Genomic DNA, 17,788 nt, shown 5'->3' with positions numbered 1-17,788 from the left:
AAAAAAAATTTGTTTGGGTCCAAGATGCGATCCACAGATACATTTTCAATTTCTAGTGATCTGTTTCATGATCCAAAACAAGCAATACTATTTTTTGCAATTTACTTGTGCGTGTATTCTTATATTGAACTTATTTAACTTCATTCATAGAGCATTCAGCCATCTCTCAATTGAGAATCACAGAAGAACCAAGTATCATAAATTCAGAGATATCCAGCTTTTCCACTGTGAYCATGAAAATGGTCCACTAATAATACTGCTAGGTAAGGACTATAGCTCTTCTATTTGTTTCACGTAAGGAAATCCTGAGTATTTGGAGACAAGTAATGAAATCACTACTGGAAAAGTGAAGAMAATACAGTCATATTAGATTGTGGCTCACAGTTTCAAAATGGATCACTGTTTCAGATATTCAAGTTGTTTAACCTCACAAAGAGTCACTTTTCAAAACAGCAGACTTACCTGCTTTGCAGCTTTCTAAGTTAATTTAAACGCAGGAGCGCCAAAACCCAATTGGCTCACAGAAATCTTAGCCAAGTCTGCTTTCTCATCTATTCCCCACCATCAAATCCAGAAGATATTTACAGTAATTCTTACCTTATGAGGGTCAAGTAGGAAGTCACTAAATTTACTGGGGAGAGAGTATTTCTTCACTAACACATCCTCCACTACCCACGGGGCATTCTCACCGGTGCCAGCTCGTAGTGCGTTATGACGGATGAAGTACCTCAGGATCTCTTTATTGGGAGGACGCTCTGTACGGACTAAGCTATCTGCTGGTACATTACTGATGATCTTGGAGATCACATAAAAAGACAGACTGTTAATATTCAACTTTTAGCAATATTATAGACATACGCTATATAACAAAACAGAGCAAGAACCATTACCATGCTTCAGGTCTGCGAACACACTATTCTTTCAAAGCTCTCTTGCAAAAAATGCAAAAACAAAACAAATAGAACTTGCTATTGAGATATGTAACAGAGATTGGTAAGAGATTCAGTTAGCCAAAAATGTTACCAAAAGCATTAATTTATGCTGCAGTTTTCTTGCCAAACTCTGTTGCTTTATTTGGCAATAACAGAAATTCCTGATCTTCTCCTGGCACGTGCTTGCTACTAATTTAAAAGCTTTTATATATGCATGTTTGTTTTTTTCCTGAGACCAAGTAGCAAGTTGCAGGCAGCTCTGCAAGCTGTACTCATTAAGCTGTGGTCAGCACTGCCTTTCTATCGAATTAGCAAACAGACGACAAAAAGTCCGTAGCAGTACTGCAGCCACATTGAACTCCTGAAGTGCAATTACTCAAGGCTCTTAGAGAATTTCAGTTCAAATGACAGCAACAACTCTTGGTCATGATTAGTAATAATCTAGTTCTGACCAACCTTCATTAACTGCCTGACCAGAGATTAGCCAGTTAACAGCAACAACTCTAACCGTATCCCTGGGACTCAGCTTCTCTGGGTATTATTAGGAAATTGCCAGGTGTTTTCATGGCACTGTGCACAATTGCTTGCAGAAACAGCCAGGCTAATCAGCCTAGCAGATAACTGCACAAATGCAGGCAACACACTTCCAATCCTATGATTCCTTCAGAAAGTCCTATGTTATGCTGGGTAGAAATACTGATAGTGATTATTTAAATCAAACTTACACGCTCACTTTATACCAGAAAGGAATGAAGCAGTCATCTCACCTTATCTTCATTTTTCAGCTTCACATCATATTTGTGTGGCAGGAATTTAGGTGGAACCCACTTCTTTTCTTCCTTCTTCAAAGAAGTAGGAAGCTTCCGAGGAGACCTACGTGCTCGATCATCTGATAAAACAAGGTAAGACATTAAGTGTMTTCGTGTCTAGAGTTACAAAAGTTAAATCCACATCATGACTGGAACAAAGTCTCCCCCAGTTGCTATGTATAGGCTATTTGGTTAAACTAGAACATCAGGAAAGATTCCCAAATCTGGTTTTAGAAAAATTCTAAAAGACACAGGCCAGGAACAGAGTCCTCACAAAGGTCTGAAACAGAAAGTAACACCAATCTTTAAGTATACAGGACCAGTTGAGCTATTTAAACCCACCCTTTTACGGAAAGAAAGCTGCAAYGAGCTATACAAAGGTAGAAAAGTTCTATGAGGTTCATAAAGAAGAAAAAGGATCACCTAAATCTCCCTAAGCWGGTTATTGGTTATTTAAATAATCCAGAGTTGCTGCCAAGAGCCCTAGATGTCTGCCATATCACATCTGAAATAATTATATTGCAGGAATCATCAATTCTAAATTAAAGTAACTTTTCAAATCATTTAACCTCAGTGGCCCTAACGTGTCATACAACTACTACAAGCACCTTACTATTATTAGCYCCTGTGCACATGAGCTAGTTAAGCTGCAGATTTTAAGCTTACTTAGACAAGCTTGGGTTTTTTATTCTTAAGATAGATGTAACCAAACGGAGTACAAGGGGATCACCTGACAGCAGRTGTTGAGTCTATTATTTCTATATTGAGGCTGCAAATATTAATCACCTAAAAAAACCCCAAGCATACTGAAGACACTGATCCTCAAACCCTTATGTTTCTCAGTATGATTCAAAGAAAACACTAAAGCAAGCATGACAGATGGAAATAATTATTTACTAAGCGTACATAGAATACAAGTCATAAGATGCTAGACCCTACTCAAACATCACTTATAAAATATGAAATTGATATATATTTTTATATTAATTTTATATTATTCTGTATAATAAATTTATACACACATATATGAATACACACACACACATATTTATAAATATATATAATTTCATATATATATATATACACACACACACACACACACGTAAATATAATTTATTATGTCACATTTCAAGTCCTACAGTATTTAAGCTTCAGCAGCAGCGCTGGCTTCCTGAATGATGAGAGCAATGAATTTCTTTGATAGGAATTACTCTCACATCATTAACATTTGTCAAAATTTTAACACTGGGAAGAGCTCCTTGAACAGAAAGGAGAAAAACTGATGTAGTAGCCTGCTAAGTAGGCCTCCAAGGAGGAAGTTAAAAGCATGACAGCGGTCCTTTCCTTTTTAAGGAGGAAGTATCCAGATTTAAAGCATGACAGTGGTTCTTTCCTTTTTAAAGCAGAGAAACATATGAATAAGTATTTCAACATATTTCTACCTACAACATAACCAAATGGTAACAAAATTAGTCTTCAAGTAAGATCAACATACTTCACAGTTTAAAGAGAGTAAAAGTTCTAACAGCCCTCCCTCCCCAAATCAGCAGTCTCAGTTAGATAAGCAATCACAAATGTCACAGGCTACACGCACCATATTCATAATTGTGCAGTCAGGTTCCACACTAATGCTACATTCTAGCTGATGTGGAAGTCTGTTCCAAGCACCACTCTTTATGAAAGTTTTGCTTTTAAGGCAAAGTTCCTAAATTCTGTAACAAGAGCTACAGTGCATGTGAGAGGAGATCAACCCTCTCATTGCAAGTCAGGCAAAGAATTAACTTTTGCCTGCTTTTGTTCCACATTTACTGTAAAACTCTTGGTACGTTAACAAATGCTATGCTATGTTTTCCTGCTCAATAGCACAATAGAAGTTGCTTACAAGACACTTCAAAGGCTACAAGAGATATGCTTTAATGCCTTTTAAGTGGCTGAGTGTTACTTTTATTGAATGCAAGTACCTTGGACAACACACTGCTTAGACTTTAAAGGACTCGAGTTATAAAGCCACTTCTGTGATAGGCTAGTGACCTATCCTTTAGCAATAATTTACTTTCTGTATTCTAGAAAGAGATGACTATACTGAATTCTATTAAACAACAGCTGAATGTTCGATAAAAACAAAAACTATGCATTCTTTTCTGAAATTTTTATAAAACATAGGCTTCAAGTAAATTTTTGGTTGCATTGTACTATAATAAAACTTACATTAACTACACCACTGGAACCTCATAAAGCATCCAAATGATGTTGCTCCTTCTGTTCACCGATTGTTTTGGATTTTTCAAAGCAGTATTAATTCCAACTACAGCTCAAACTGTAGAACCTGCCTTCAGTAGCTGACCATCAATGTTTAGGAAAAACTAGCCTTTTCTCTCACTTCTACAGATTTTCCAGACTTCACTCCCTAAGCAACTAAAAATACAAAGCCACTTCAGACTGCACATACRAGGCAATAACTCTTGTATAAAGCCTTACTCTTAATTTCTGAAGCACAGTACACTATAAACCCAAGAGACTGAAGTTCTYCTCCTTCTCTCTCTCTCTGCATCTTTCCTCCTCCAGCAAAACCAGTAAGTTTGGCCCAAGTATTATTAAAAATGCTAAGGTTAACTCTGCCCCCTTGTGTGTGCACAGAAAGATGCAGCTTTTTACATTACACACTTTGCATGGTCTGCTATTTTAAATATTCCTTGTGTACTGACCTCAAACCATATTATAAAGGCCAAGTATAATACTTACTAAAAAAAATAGTCAAAGAAATAAGTGCAACTAGGTGACCTCCAGATACTGCAGCCAACCTCCTACAGGTGCATTCAGAGTCTGAACCCACTAAACAAAGCTTTTTTTATGCCATTAAGTCTTTGCTACTTCTTCTGTAGTACGCTGTACAAATATACTAAACGTTATATAATTATTTTAATGGACTCTGGAATATAGACAGTACTAGATAATGAATTGTTACATCTATAAACCACATTCTGTTATAATCAAGGATATAAAAACATCGGCAATAAAATATCCTTTGAATGAATGCATATACACAAGGAAAAGAGCTAAAAGAATATGCTTACTGCTTTTACTGATGATGTCRTGACTCATCTGCTAACACCTTTGATTTGAAAAAGGTTGAGATTTATGAAGAAGCTATGCTGCTCTTCAGCGGGCCACGCAGCAATTTCAGTAAGACTACAGCTGAACACAGCTGGTTAGAAGTCTGYACTGCACTGAACAAAATATTTGGGTGTTTTGAAAAACTTCCATAAAGCAAAGATGCTGCTGTAGATTTGGCCAATGATCACTTCCAAAATACAGTTATTTTCCATGCTTTTTATAAGGTAGTTCAAGAGAACTAAGACTGGCATGTGTTAGTCCCTGTCCAAGCACTACTACTAATTTCAAATGGTGACTTTAAGGTCAGAATGTTTTCTGAAATTCTGCTTTTTTTTTTTCTCCTCTGGTAAAACAGAATACTGCATGAAATCAAAACAGTTTACAACACTTCCCAATACAAATTAAAAACAGTTGATGATTATTAAGTTTGAGACTAGAGCTTGAAAGACCTTGTATTCCAATCCTRACTTTGCTATTAGTTCCCAAGATTGCTTTTTAGGTTTCTTATTCTCTAATATGGAAGCCATACACACCTTTCCCTGATGTTAGACTAGCTGTACACAAATATAAGCAGCCCACTATATTCATGTGCCTTTAAGTTCAGTTATTCAAATTAGAGCTATGTTGTATTCTTTTTTAAGCACTTTGGAAAAAAAAAAAAAAAAGCCTCTTTTAAGGAATTCTGCAATTCCCTGCTCCCCCCCTTTTCTTTTTCAAATTGCACAGGACATGAATTTAATCAGATTTTTCTTTTGACAGTACCTTCTCAGAGTCAAAAAAAGCCTTGGATGTCCAGCATTTTGTGCTGCAGCAAGGAGGAACAGACATGAAAAAGGGGGACAGTGTTTCAAAGCATGCTTTATTTTGAACCCTTCAAAAAAATTATTTAACKTTTTTCCACATGAATTTTTTCCTTTCAGCATTTTAAAATTGGAAAGGTGGGAGAAATCAAAATAAAAACCTGTTTTCAATGTCAGTTRGGGAGAAGAGAGAAAATGACAGCTTGTCTCCGACGGCAGAACCACAAGCTTTGAACTGGGGATGTTTGCTCTGAGGAATATCACAGCAGAACTTAATGATTTTGCATAAACTTTTTCTAGGTTTTTCTTCTTTCCTTCCCCCTTCCCTGTTCTTTTTTTTTTTTTTTTTTATTATATGCTCAGCATACCTTCAAAGCTTACGAATTTCCATGCATAGCTTTCAGTATTATGCCTTAGAACCACATCACACTTTCTGCTTTAAAACAAGCAAGTCAGCAGCCCTGAGGACACTGAAACTGCACTGYTGACAATGAAAATTTCACAATCACGATTACGTACATCCTTTGAATACCACATTCACAGCCCAGGCCCAAGATGTACATAAATTCAAATACTTATTCCCTCAGTTGCAGTAGTTCTCTCTGGCAAGCTGTCTTACTACTTACTCATACTTTCCCTCCTGTTGTCATCCTCCTTCAGTATAGATTCCTTCTGGTTGTCCTGGGCTACCTGGTTGGAGTTTTCTTTGTCACTGGATGGGGAGTCACAAGTTCCATCAGATTTCTTTTCAGAGGCCTCTTCATCTACTTTCTCTAGGGGATGTATTTTTAAAACTTTCACAGGCAACATTTTCTCTTTACCAACCTGTGTGAAAAGAATTGATTAAAACTAAACTTGAGCAAGGAACATTAACTAATGAGTTTCAACTCTGAGGGGAGGGGGAAAAATATCAACAAAAAAMCCCACACAAATTAAATAAAAAGATTCACAAACTGTGGTTTGTCAAAACACTTAATTGATGTCTTCCCTGAGAGGAACTCATTGACTCCCTTATCAAAAGATTATAGGATTTCTTTCTACTACTCCTCCCYGGAATTTCCGTGCACATTAAGAAATAGAGAACTGCCCACCTTGAAGTTTTTCAACTGTTTAATCGTGCTGCTTTCTCAGCCTAAAAAAGTATGTGTGAGTAAGATGCAAAATGCTATCTTAGTAGTTCAAATTTAGAGAACCAGTCCTAAACAGTCTTCCAGCAGAGAACTTTTCATAAAGCTTTCCCTTATTTTTAACAGCCTTAGTTTTCCAAATCAGTTCACGTTTTGGAGAGATTTTTCTAATCATTAGAGCTTTTCCAAGCAGCAGACTTCAAGCTATGTCAGTTTAACACTGCTAGTCCTTCTGATGACATGCTATATGAGAAGAGTAGTACAGAGTAAATGCATATATAAAAATATGTATTTTTTAATTTTCATTAATTGATTAAAAAAATCATACACACTGACACATATACTCACACATTTAAATAACATGTCTAATAAATATATCACCATTTCCCTCCAAGTCAGTCTCTTTACATCAGTACAGATCATCCACACTCCTTTGCTTAYGGAACATTTTTCTATCTAACTACTTGAAAAGCAGGTGCTGTCACTGGCATTCCCCAGAAATTACATTCTCACATCTTTCAGTTAGTGTAAGTGGTTAATATGTTCTTCCTCCCTTCCTTTGCCTTTAGATATCCAGAAGTGGCTTTGCGCAAAAGCATAGAAAATAATGGAAAATAGACCCTTACCTCAAAGTCACACTCCTCTCCCACTGCAAATTTGGTCATGATCTCCAGCCAAGCTGCATCCACCAACTTTTCCAAAGATACGGTGTTGTGATGGACTATCTCTAGTACCAGTTTCTCATACCAGATGGGAAACTCCTCCTTCAAGCTGAGCAAGGACATGAAAAGTTTTCATTATTCAGGAAATAAAAGCCAAAATGCACAGTAGCCTTCCATTTCACAACTTCAAGAACATTAACAACCAAGACAATGTTTGAGGCAGATGCCACATTAGAATGCCAAAATCTGAAGGCTTTTTGATGTACCCCCTTCCTCTCCCATCCCAAAGTGTTCACTAGCATGCCAGTACTAATTGACTTGCACTTGTCCTTCCCAGAAGGAACAACGTAAAGCATTCTGGTTAGAGTAGTTTTGCTGGTAAACTCTCTCTTGCAGGTTATTGCCTCCCAGTGAGTAGTTAAATATTCACTGAGAGGATGTCATTATCATGGGGCTTATTTTAAGGTTTTTCCTTCTAATACTAATGCAATGCTGATGAATATTTAGCATTTCTTTCTTCCCAAATTCTAGGCTTACAGCCTCCTCAAACTGTGGAGTATGTAGTCCCACAATCAATCTTCTAGAGAAAAATATTTTGTGTGTTTTACCAGTTTTACTATGACCTTAGAACTTTTCATTCAAACAAGAGGACTGCTACAAGTCTACTTGATTTATTTCTTCTATAAAAAGATCAGGTCAACGAGCTGGCATGAGGTCTAAGAAATATTCTGTAAAGTTTTTCAGCCAAAAAGTGAAATCCATTTCAAGTTACTGAAAGAAGAAACAGAACACTACTTTTTCCAAAACTCTTTTAGCTTCCTAAACTAAGGGATTTATTCTTGACAGAGTCATCAGCTGTATTTGCTATTCTGCAATTCCCATGAACAAATTTATCCCTGTAACAAACCGCCTAAATAAACCTTTTTACTCAGATTGGTGACAGGTATTCAAGTGGCCAGTAAACTTCCTGGGAAGCCTATAATCCTGTTTCRAAGAGACAAGTCCAAAATTGCATTTTACAGAACCCCCCCTTTTTCCCCCCACATTTAGAGAGAGAGACTGTAGCTAAACTGGGTTATTGAGAAATTTTTCATTAATATTCGATTTACATTTCTGAATGTTTTCAGAAGTGGTCAACCAATCCATCATCACTATCCTAAAAAAAAAAAAAGTGACACTAAACTAGTGTACTTGAACTTGGTTACTTCAAGATTACATGCTTATAGAGCCAGCTAGATAYCCTCCTCTAAAACAAGAACACTAGTGAAGAAGGACTGAACACAATAGGACTTTGAGCCTCACAAAAATTAGGACCATTAGGAAATATATTTCTTGTTTCTTTAAGGATGTAACTAACCCCATATTATGGGGAATTTCCTTATGCTAAGAGCTATTAATTTTCTTGCCAATGAATCAGAAATCTGTATGATATATACTTACCTCCTAACTAGCAATCACATATATCTTTCCCAAGTCCACTTGTCTGCCCCAATGCCTAAAAGATAGACACATACCAACTTCTTCACTGATACTTACAGCTCAGCAACTTCCTGCTCCTCCTCCCAAGCTTCTTTGTGCGTCAGCTGGCTGCTTCCTGTGCTTTTGCACGTCCATATTCGTTCACTGTATCTCTCTAACCGTGCTTCATACTCTCTGTAGAAGCAGTAGCTCAGGAAAACAGGATTTATGGAGTAGAGAGCACAACCAAAGTAGCACAGGACAATCAAATTCAATTAAACCCCTTACTACTTGCATACACAAAGCCTGAGGAACATTACAGCATGGTTTGACCCTGGATCTACCATGGAGATGCTGCATTAAATCCAGTAGAATGCACTGGAACTTTCTGCAGCTGAAGTGCCCATCCTGTTCTGTGCTAGCAGGCCRTAAGATGCCTTGCTACTGTCAATTCAGCTGCACTGCACCAGGCAAACACATATGGCTGAAAGCTTCTTAGTTTTGCTGAGCTACTTTTCAGCTTTCCAGAGCTGATTCACTGAAAAATAGCACAAACAATATCACAGGCACAAGGAGCAGACAGGACAAGGACCACTTAAGTATCTCTGTTTCTGAATGCCCCAAAACAACTGTTGGGGAACCCTCTAATGTAATGTGCTACTGCTCTAATATCATAGGAGGGAACCATAAATACAAGATGCAAAGTCTCAATCCATCCAATGCCTTTAATCTTCCGGGGGGGGGGGAGGGGGGAAGACCACAAAAACCTGAAATTAAAATCATAAAAAAAAGGATGCCTTTCCTTTATTTTCCATCAAGAGCAGTCTGTTAAGTTAGTACAGAATTAGTATTTTTCTGATCAACTACATTACCTACTTCCTATGTCATAAACAGCCTCAAGTTTAAAGTTACTCTGGTCCTTAATAACTGCAAAGGCATGTTATTGTAGCACAGAAAGCAGTGCTAATTACAGCACTGGCTACTCTGCAGTAAGCATCTGTGTCCCTCCTCTACTCATTCTACCTGGAAAGTAATTCTCTGACAGTGAAAACAGATACAAGGCGCTTTATACTTTCTAAGGATAAAACATGTACAGGGACAATTATCAGAAAAGCTAACACAGTGCAAATCTATCAATTTACCCCATGGCAGCCTGCTTAAGCTGTCCTACTCTTAGCAGTGATAATTTAAGTAGAGAAATTATATCAGAGAGGAAAGAGAAGCATCTTTCCTTTTACCTTCAGTGCATTTTTCAACAGAAAGCACACGTCACACTTACAATAACTACAGAGGCTCAGCCCTCTGCCACAGAAGTGCTAATTGTGAAAGAGAGCACACTACAGGAACAGATTACCCTACACATCTCTGAAAGAAAAATTACCGGTCACAGCAAATAACTCATCTTATTCTAAGCAAACTTTTGTTTTTCAAKAAAATTTTAGCGTGACTGAAGGGTTTTTTACATTGCTATTACGAAGCCAAGTCAAAGCTCCAGCAAACGCAATTGTAAAGGATATTTCTCCACTAGTTCTGAGCTAACACACAGCTACACTATGAACACTGACAAACAGATGTGTCATATCCACAGCAACTGGTGCTATGCAAAAAAATAAACTAGAAATAGGGTAACCTTCAGAGAAATTTGCCATTGCTGATGGCTCAGAACTTCCTCTGCCTGGGACATCGTTTTAGAACTAAGAAAAAAACCCTGCAATTTTACAAGTTTTGACAGCATGGCTTATGCAGCATCCTACTCTTAGGTTGGGTGATATGTCCACCTGATTGGACAGCCCTCTAGTAAGTCTTGAGCCYTCTGGTCAACTTTTATTCCTCTTAAATCTGAGGATTCAAAGGTTAAGTTATTATTAAGTTTCCATATTTTTTTCAAAGTTTGCTGCGAGCCCAATACAATAGTCTAAAAATCAATGCTACCATAAATGAAACAACAGAACCAAACTGTTCTGTATCCTATTTCTCAACAGACAGTTGGCAAATCAGGACACTAGCCCCACTGCTTTTCTTTCCCCACTAGAGAAGTTACAGAATATGAGCAAGAAGTATCATCACTGTGGTAGAACAGCACTGAGKTGGCAAGGAGAAACCAGAGCGTACACAGTAACTCATCTGTAAAGCACACCACCTTGATCAAAACAGTGATCTTGATCAATACAGTGATCACAAATTCTGTAGCAATACTGAGTAGAAAATCAAATAGGAAATCAGGACTCCTGCTTGTATTTACAACAATTGACAGTTTTAATAATGACTAAACTGCAATCATAATATTCTTCCTTCCTATGGCTTTCCCACAAGAAGAGCAGTTAAAAGCAAAATCAGTCATCACAGTAGACAGGAACCTAAACAAAAAAGCAGCAGTAGTCTTTCATTTCATTCAGTGACCCCATATTCACATTCTGGGCTTCTCTTCTGCAGGTCTACAGACACCACTTAGATACTAAGGACTCACAGCTGCCATAACACACAAGTACTAAAGATTAATATTTTTTTAAGCAATCAAGAGTATTTCCAATAAAAAGCCACTAAACTTTAATATTTTAACTGTAACTAAATACTTGGGACATGCCGAGGAAGAAAACTACAGTTTTCTTTTCTAGAAATTTACCAGTTCTTTGATCTCTTCAGTCCTAAAAAAGATTCCTTGYCTGTCACAAGCAGGAAGGAGAACAAATAAATGCACAGCTCCAGTCGATACTTTTTTTCCCCCTAATAGTTTCCTACATAGGCAGGAAGATCCAAAACAATTTTCCCAAGACTTCTCCTTGTGCATACATGTGAGAACAAGCTCAATCCCACCATATCACAACTCTATGTTTMAGATCAACACTGATTTTAAAAACAGCAGATACAGCAACTTCCCCTTCCAGTTCAGCTCTGTCTCTCAAATGCAATTTAATTCCACCTACAGCTGRTCAGCTCTCATCTAACACTGACCCCTGGCCACATTCCTTAACTAGTATTCCAGATTCAGGCCCACCATGTCTACCCTGCCTTTGTGCCCCTGTGGGCCACRCTAGAAAGCCCCCAAACTGGGTTTGGCTTTGAAATTCTGGGATGAGGACAAAGACAAAAAGCAGGAGAATGTTTCTGCTAGTTTACTATAATCTCAAACTTAATCACTGCACATGCACTATTTAGTCATTCCCATTTAAACTGGAAACAAACCCARTATTTTTCAGATGACACAATGGGTCCAATTCGGGACTATAGGTGAGGTCTTATTGCTGTGCCATAACCAAACACGCTTTCAAACAGCAAACAGTTAGGGATCCCACTTCCACAAACTCCCAACACAATAAGAAATTAAAAAATGTGAGTATCAGCTACTTGTAAACATCCTCCGAACAGCCATGAATAACATGCACGTTTAATTTAACAGATGACTACTCTCTGTGTAACAGTCAAACAAATGTTATGTATTATATCACACAGAAAATCCCTCAGAATTTGAAAGCCAGAAAACAAAGTTAACTTTTTTTTGAGTTTAAAGAAAAAAGTTTAAAAGCAAACAAGTTAACCACTGCACATGAAGATTATTAAGTGGATACAAAACTTACTGATGCTGTCCCAGAAATGAGTATCTCAATAAGCAATATCAACCCGAAACATCGTTAAAGTATCTTAATTGTTTCCACTTGTATTAGCTAAGAAGTCAAACTTACCATAAAGTACCTATGTAAAATGCTACTTCTCAGGTGGGTGGCAAGGCTTTCAGAGAGTGACATKACCATGTTTCAGTACTGCCACATATAGTCTTTGATACAGATTTTAATTGCTGGCACTTCATGTGAAGACGTAAACTGTAGTCTTCAACTTGCACACAAAATGCAGCCTGACTTTTCTTCATKGTTTTTGTGCTGTTTTCCATACAAGAACACTAACTATAGTAAATCCACACACTAACAGCAAAGACTGTTTGTCCAGAAGACAACAAATTTTGCATTTTCAATAGACATTAAACTTTCAGTACACACATCAGACAGTTCCTTTTCCATAGGCATATATGAAATAATCTGGATAAGCCTGTATCACACATGAAGCAGACAGCATTTACTTTACACCTCACATGATTGCAGGAGTGGATCCTACAGAGCTCCAGCAGAGATGAGTCTACTTCTGATTTTGCCCAGTGATTCATCCATCCCCACACCCACACAATTAACAAGGCTCATTCCAAGTCAGAGACCAGAAGCCTAAGGCTTCTCTACAACGCAAAGGACTTCACACAGCGTGGGTTCTCTTAGAAGGTTTGTAGGGGATTTGGCAGTAGAAGGAAGCCATGCAAAGCTACAAATAAACATCACAGCCAAATAAATACCTAAGTTCTGTTGACTGGYCTATCCTTCTGTCCACTGCTTTTAGACACTTCCAAATACATGCCCACAGGCAGATGCCTCTTCTCGTATTTGTTATACAATACACTAATTTCCATTTTTATTCAACCTAATCTACCACTGCAAGTCATTAAAAAAAAAAAGTCTGAAGAACTTATATATGTCTTTCAAATKCCTCATTCATAGCTGTAGTGTACACAAGGACCTGCACACCCTTAGAGTAAGGGTCAATCAATAGTTTTTCAATAGGGAATTAAAAGTTGTTCAAAAGTAGATCATATTCTGCCAGGTCTTGGTGTAAATTAAACCAAAAGCTGATTTGAGTAAAGACTCCAGTACTTCTTGACATGTCCCTCCCTCCCTGCACGCTACTTGGATTCACAAATGCCATTTCTTTGCATTATCTAGGATAAACAGAAGTGAGCAACCCCCCCCCAAGCTTCTTTATGTACATCTCTCATAGTTGTCTTTCTACAACCCACTGACTCATTTGCAATTTTCTGTTCCAGTTTTTGCCTTACTTATAACAACCCCCTTCACCCCCCAAAAAATACAAGATAGAAACCCAACATTACCTATTCTCTCTTTTTAGTTTCATGATGTGTATTTGCAGACATGAGTTTTCTGGAACATGCCAGGCAGTCAGCCTCCCACTACACCCAATATAATACTTACCGCAAGAAGAACATCTCTCTAGACCTCTTTCTTAGTGTTTGCATATGCTTCCTCTTTCATTCTCATCCTGTGTCTAACACCATGCTCTCTTCATGCTGAGTAACCTTTTTTTTCCCCCCTACTATCAATACCATCTGGGCATCTGCAGAAACATGTCCTCCATCTATCTACTTATGGCAAGAGTCAAACAGATTAGTGATCTCAGAAGGTGTCCCTCAACTCCTTTATGCTGTTCCTAAAAGGCAGACTAATCTTAAAGCTATATCTTTTAGAAAAGGAAGAGTTAAACTCATTCTTTTTGAGCACTCATCATTCCTTGTAAAGGAAGAGAACAGATTTCTATCTGGTCAGTCGGATGACTGAGCACCTTTCAGTTTGTATACATCACAATATCAGGATTTTCAGTCGCAAACTGATTTTTCTAATTTGAAATAAAACTCAAAAGTGAATATCTATCTTTAAAGGAACACCTTATCTAATCTCATTTTACTGAGTTGAATCCATTAGTAATGCCTACCTGCATTCAAATGTACATTTCCCTCTTCAGAACCTACTTAATCCTTCCTAAGGGCTTTAACTGGCTGTTCTTCATACTGAAGTAACAAGACACTCTCAAATGCAAGAGTCTGTTTAAGTTCTGGAGTCCCTTTGTTTTGCATGCTGACAAGATCACTGAGTTATGTTTCTATATTTATGCCTTTCCATTGTGGTTTCAGTCCTTCCTTTAGTCCTCAACTTCTCAGATTTTGATTCTTATATTATGGATGACACACCAGGTCCTGAAGTAGTAGTTTATATGTTACAGTGCAGCATAAGTCCTGCTCCTTTATTCATACACAGAGAACCTGGATGGTAGYTCTGTCTACGTAGCTGCACATCTCCTGTAACAGTTATCTGATTTGCCCATATCCACTTCCTGTCTCTCAAGTGTCACATGCTGAATCTCCTGGAATCACAAAAACCATCTTTCATGCAAAAGCAATCCAAAAGAAAATACTTGCATTAAGGCTGAAAACCTAGRTCCTCCACAAGCAAGCAGCTTCTGTTACCTATTATAGTCTCTTCCTCATTGTGGGAGTCTCTGACTTCTGTTATCCCTTATGCAAGGAATACATTTCCCACACAAATTTGTGCYTCAGATACTTTCAAGAACTGCTTCTGCTTTATGTTAATAATAATAAGTTAAAATTATAATATGTTAATAATGCTTCTGCATTATGTTAATAAATTGCTATCTACTAACTTTTGCTGAATAAGCAGACATCTATAGCTACTTGCAGCATTTACCTGTTAATTTCTTTTTATTGTAACAACAGTGTTATTGCTCTCTACAGCATTAGCTGGGGTGTTCCTATTTGCCTTACACTTGCCTTTCATCTGTTGTTTAACCGCTTATTAGACTAGTGTAGAAACTTGTCAGGGAACAACCATCCTTCCTACACCACCGCTGAACGTACAGGAAAAGGCAAAACATGTTTACCTAACGGTCCCTGCGCTAAGGCAGCCACACCGGCCGCGGCTGGCCTCCACCTCGGGAGCACCAGGGTCCCGCTCCGCGGCTGCTTCTCTCCAGGAATCTGCGCATTTAACCCCTGGAGGCGCCCGCGCTTCCTCCTGCGCACGGTGCCGCCGGAACCCGCCCGAGCGGCCCRCTGCCCGGCGGGCCTGGGGCCGCCCCGGGACTGCTTTGTCTGCGCAGCCCCGTCGTCGGCCCCAGCCAAGCCCACGGGAACCCCGGGCCCAGCAGCTGCCTCGCTGCCAGCAGCCGCAAGCAGCCGGCACCGCCGCCTCGCCCGGGCGCTCTCCCGGGCGGGGGGAAGGGCCGCCGCGGAGGCCGGGTCCGCGCCAGCCAGCGGCGGGGGCCCGCTCCGCCCGGCGGGGCGCTGACAACGACAGCAGCTGCCGCCCCGAGGGCCCGTAGGCGGCGGGGCCGCTGCGGCGGGTGACAGCGGCGCCGCCGGRTCACTCCTCCCTCCGCCCTGTCACAGCGTCCCGGCCGGGGCCGCGGCTCCGACACCCTCCCCAGCCCCAATCCCGCCGGGCCCCGCCGCCCCCCAAACCCGCGAGCCGAGCGGATACTCGCGGGTGCGGAAGGCCTCCTGCGTGTGGGGGATGATGAATCGCTCCCCCAGCTCGCCCGGCGGCAGCGGCTTGGCCAGCGGGAAGGGCTTGCGGCCCAGCAGCGGCGCCATGGCGGGACACACGGGGGTGCCGGCCGAAGCCGGTGGATTCTCACAACGACCCCGGCGGCGGCGGCGGCGGGACCCGGGCGGGACGATTGAAAAATGGCGGGAGATTCCCCTCCCCCTCCCGAGCGGACGGCGGGCCGAGTCTCGCTGCGCACATCCGAACGTGCCTCCCACCCCGCAAGGCCCACCCCCACTGCTCGCTCTGGAAGTCTATTGGGCGGAGGCCAGAAATACCAGCGTCTGACTGGTTAAGCCCTTCATCAATGGCGCTGCCTTGCCCCGCCTACCGACGGAGCAAGCTCGCTTGCACCGTGCGCAAGGTTAGAGGTCATGTTATGTAAGTGGCAGAGAGCGCGACTCCATTTTGTGTCCCCGTTACATGCCCCGCCCCTTTCCCGTGGTAGCCAATCGGGGCGCGCCCCCGCCCCTCGCCCATCCGGGCATCGCGGCAGGGCCGCGCGCTGGGCTTTGTCCTCGGCGGCGMGGCCCGCTTTCCCCCGCCTTTCGGAGGCGAGCCGCGCCGCGCGGCATTGTGGGAGCGCGGCGGGCTGCGGCGTTGCCGGGCCGGGTGGGGGCCTCCGCGTCTGCGGAGCGCGGTGGGAGCTGGGGGTGGCGGCAGGTCTGATGCGCCTGCAGGGAAGGGGACGGGAGGCGGGTGTCCGGCCTGGGCCGCTCCGCGAGCCTCCCCTCAGGTCGGGAGCCGTGGGGCTGGGGTCTCGCTGCTCGGCTCCGTGGGGAAGCGAGGCGGGCCGGGCGCCCCGGGGCAGGCACCCGGGAAGGTGTTAACGCTGGACGGCGCAGCAGGCACCGTCCGCCTGCGTGGCTCCTGGTGCACTGGGGCGCCTTGTGAGCCGGCTCGCCTCTGGGACACGGCTCCGCAGCATGGCTTTAATAGCGGACGAAGGAGGCCCCCTTGCTCCGGGGGAGCTGGTTCACTCTGCTGCCTGTAAGCCGAGGTACCAGCTTCCAATGTACGCAGCGAACGCTGTGCCGACTGCTACCATGATCTTGAGCACGGTGAAACTAGAGTCCCAGACATCGCCCTGGGGTGCTGCTTCTGTGAAATGAAAACAAGTCAAAAGATGGAGAGTTCTCTCTCTCTCTCCCCTGAGAAATGGTGTGCGCAGAATATATGTGCTTCCAGTGTTTACTAGGGACCATAGTCATTCTTTTCTCAAAGGTAACTGCTAACAGGCTGCCTACCAAAGGAGTCGTATCAAAACTATGAGCCTAGAAGTGCTCCTTGTGCCCCCTCCCATTCCTTTCTCCGCGATTAGGAATTTATATGGCTGTTTAAAAAGAGATGCTTCAGTTAAAGAAGTACATTCTATTGATACTGGATCTTTGCTGCTTCATGGCATTGAGGAACATGTCTACTTTGTTTAGACCTGCTATGGTTACTTTGTGATGAAGAGAAGTCTTGAGTAACCACTTAGAGCTACACAGATTAAATTCAACTCTTCAAACTTCCTGTAAAGTTAGGTACAGCCATTGTGCAACCTGGGAAATCGACACTATATTCTTCCATTATGAATCTCTACAGTGCAACTTTGTTGCTCCTTTACAGAAACAAACCTTTACAAAATCCTAATCCTTTACAGAAACAAAAGAGATACTGGTTTATTGCTATAGCTTCATCTAGCAGTGAAGAATGTTACAACAGCAACGTT

At 41.2% G+C, this 17,788-nt stretch overlaps 1 protein-coding gene across 1 annotated transcript in view; it reads right to left on the bottom strand.

Moving 5' to 3' along the window:
* Positions 1 to 16,274, bottom strand: part of BAZ1B (bromodomain adjacent to zinc finger domain 1B) — a 56,921-nt gene extending 40,647 nt beyond the window's left edge. The window contains exons 1-6 of the mRNA XM_085308380.1: positions 16,009 to 16,274; positions 8,981 to 9,097; positions 7,409 to 7,553; positions 6,282 to 6,480; positions 1,700 to 1,821; positions 598 to 795 (exon numbers count right to left, since the gene is read on the bottom strand). Of these exons, the coding sequence (XP_085164506.1) occupies positions 598 to 795; positions 1,700 to 1,821; positions 6,282 to 6,480; positions 7,409 to 7,553; positions 8,981 to 9,097; positions 16,009 to 16,121 (894 nt within the window). The 5' untranslated portion in view covers positions 16,122 to 16,274. The remainder of the gene's footprint in view (positions 1 to 597; positions 796 to 1,699; positions 1,822 to 6,281; positions 6,481 to 7,408; positions 7,554 to 8,980; positions 9,098 to 16,008) is intronic.
* Positions 16,275 to 17,788: the final 1,514 nt, after the last annotated feature.

This window comes from Rhea americana, unplaced genomic scaffold (genome assembly GCF_003343005.1).
Source record: "Rhea americana isolate MKP2758 unplaced genomic scaffold, rheAme1 scaffold_274, whole genome shotgun sequence".
Taxonomy (NCBI): Eukaryota; Metazoa; Chordata; class Aves; order Rheiformes; family Rheidae; genus Rhea; species Rhea americana.
Note: the sequence above shows the minus strand (reverse complement) of the source record. Positions and strands in the feature narration are given on the sequence as shown.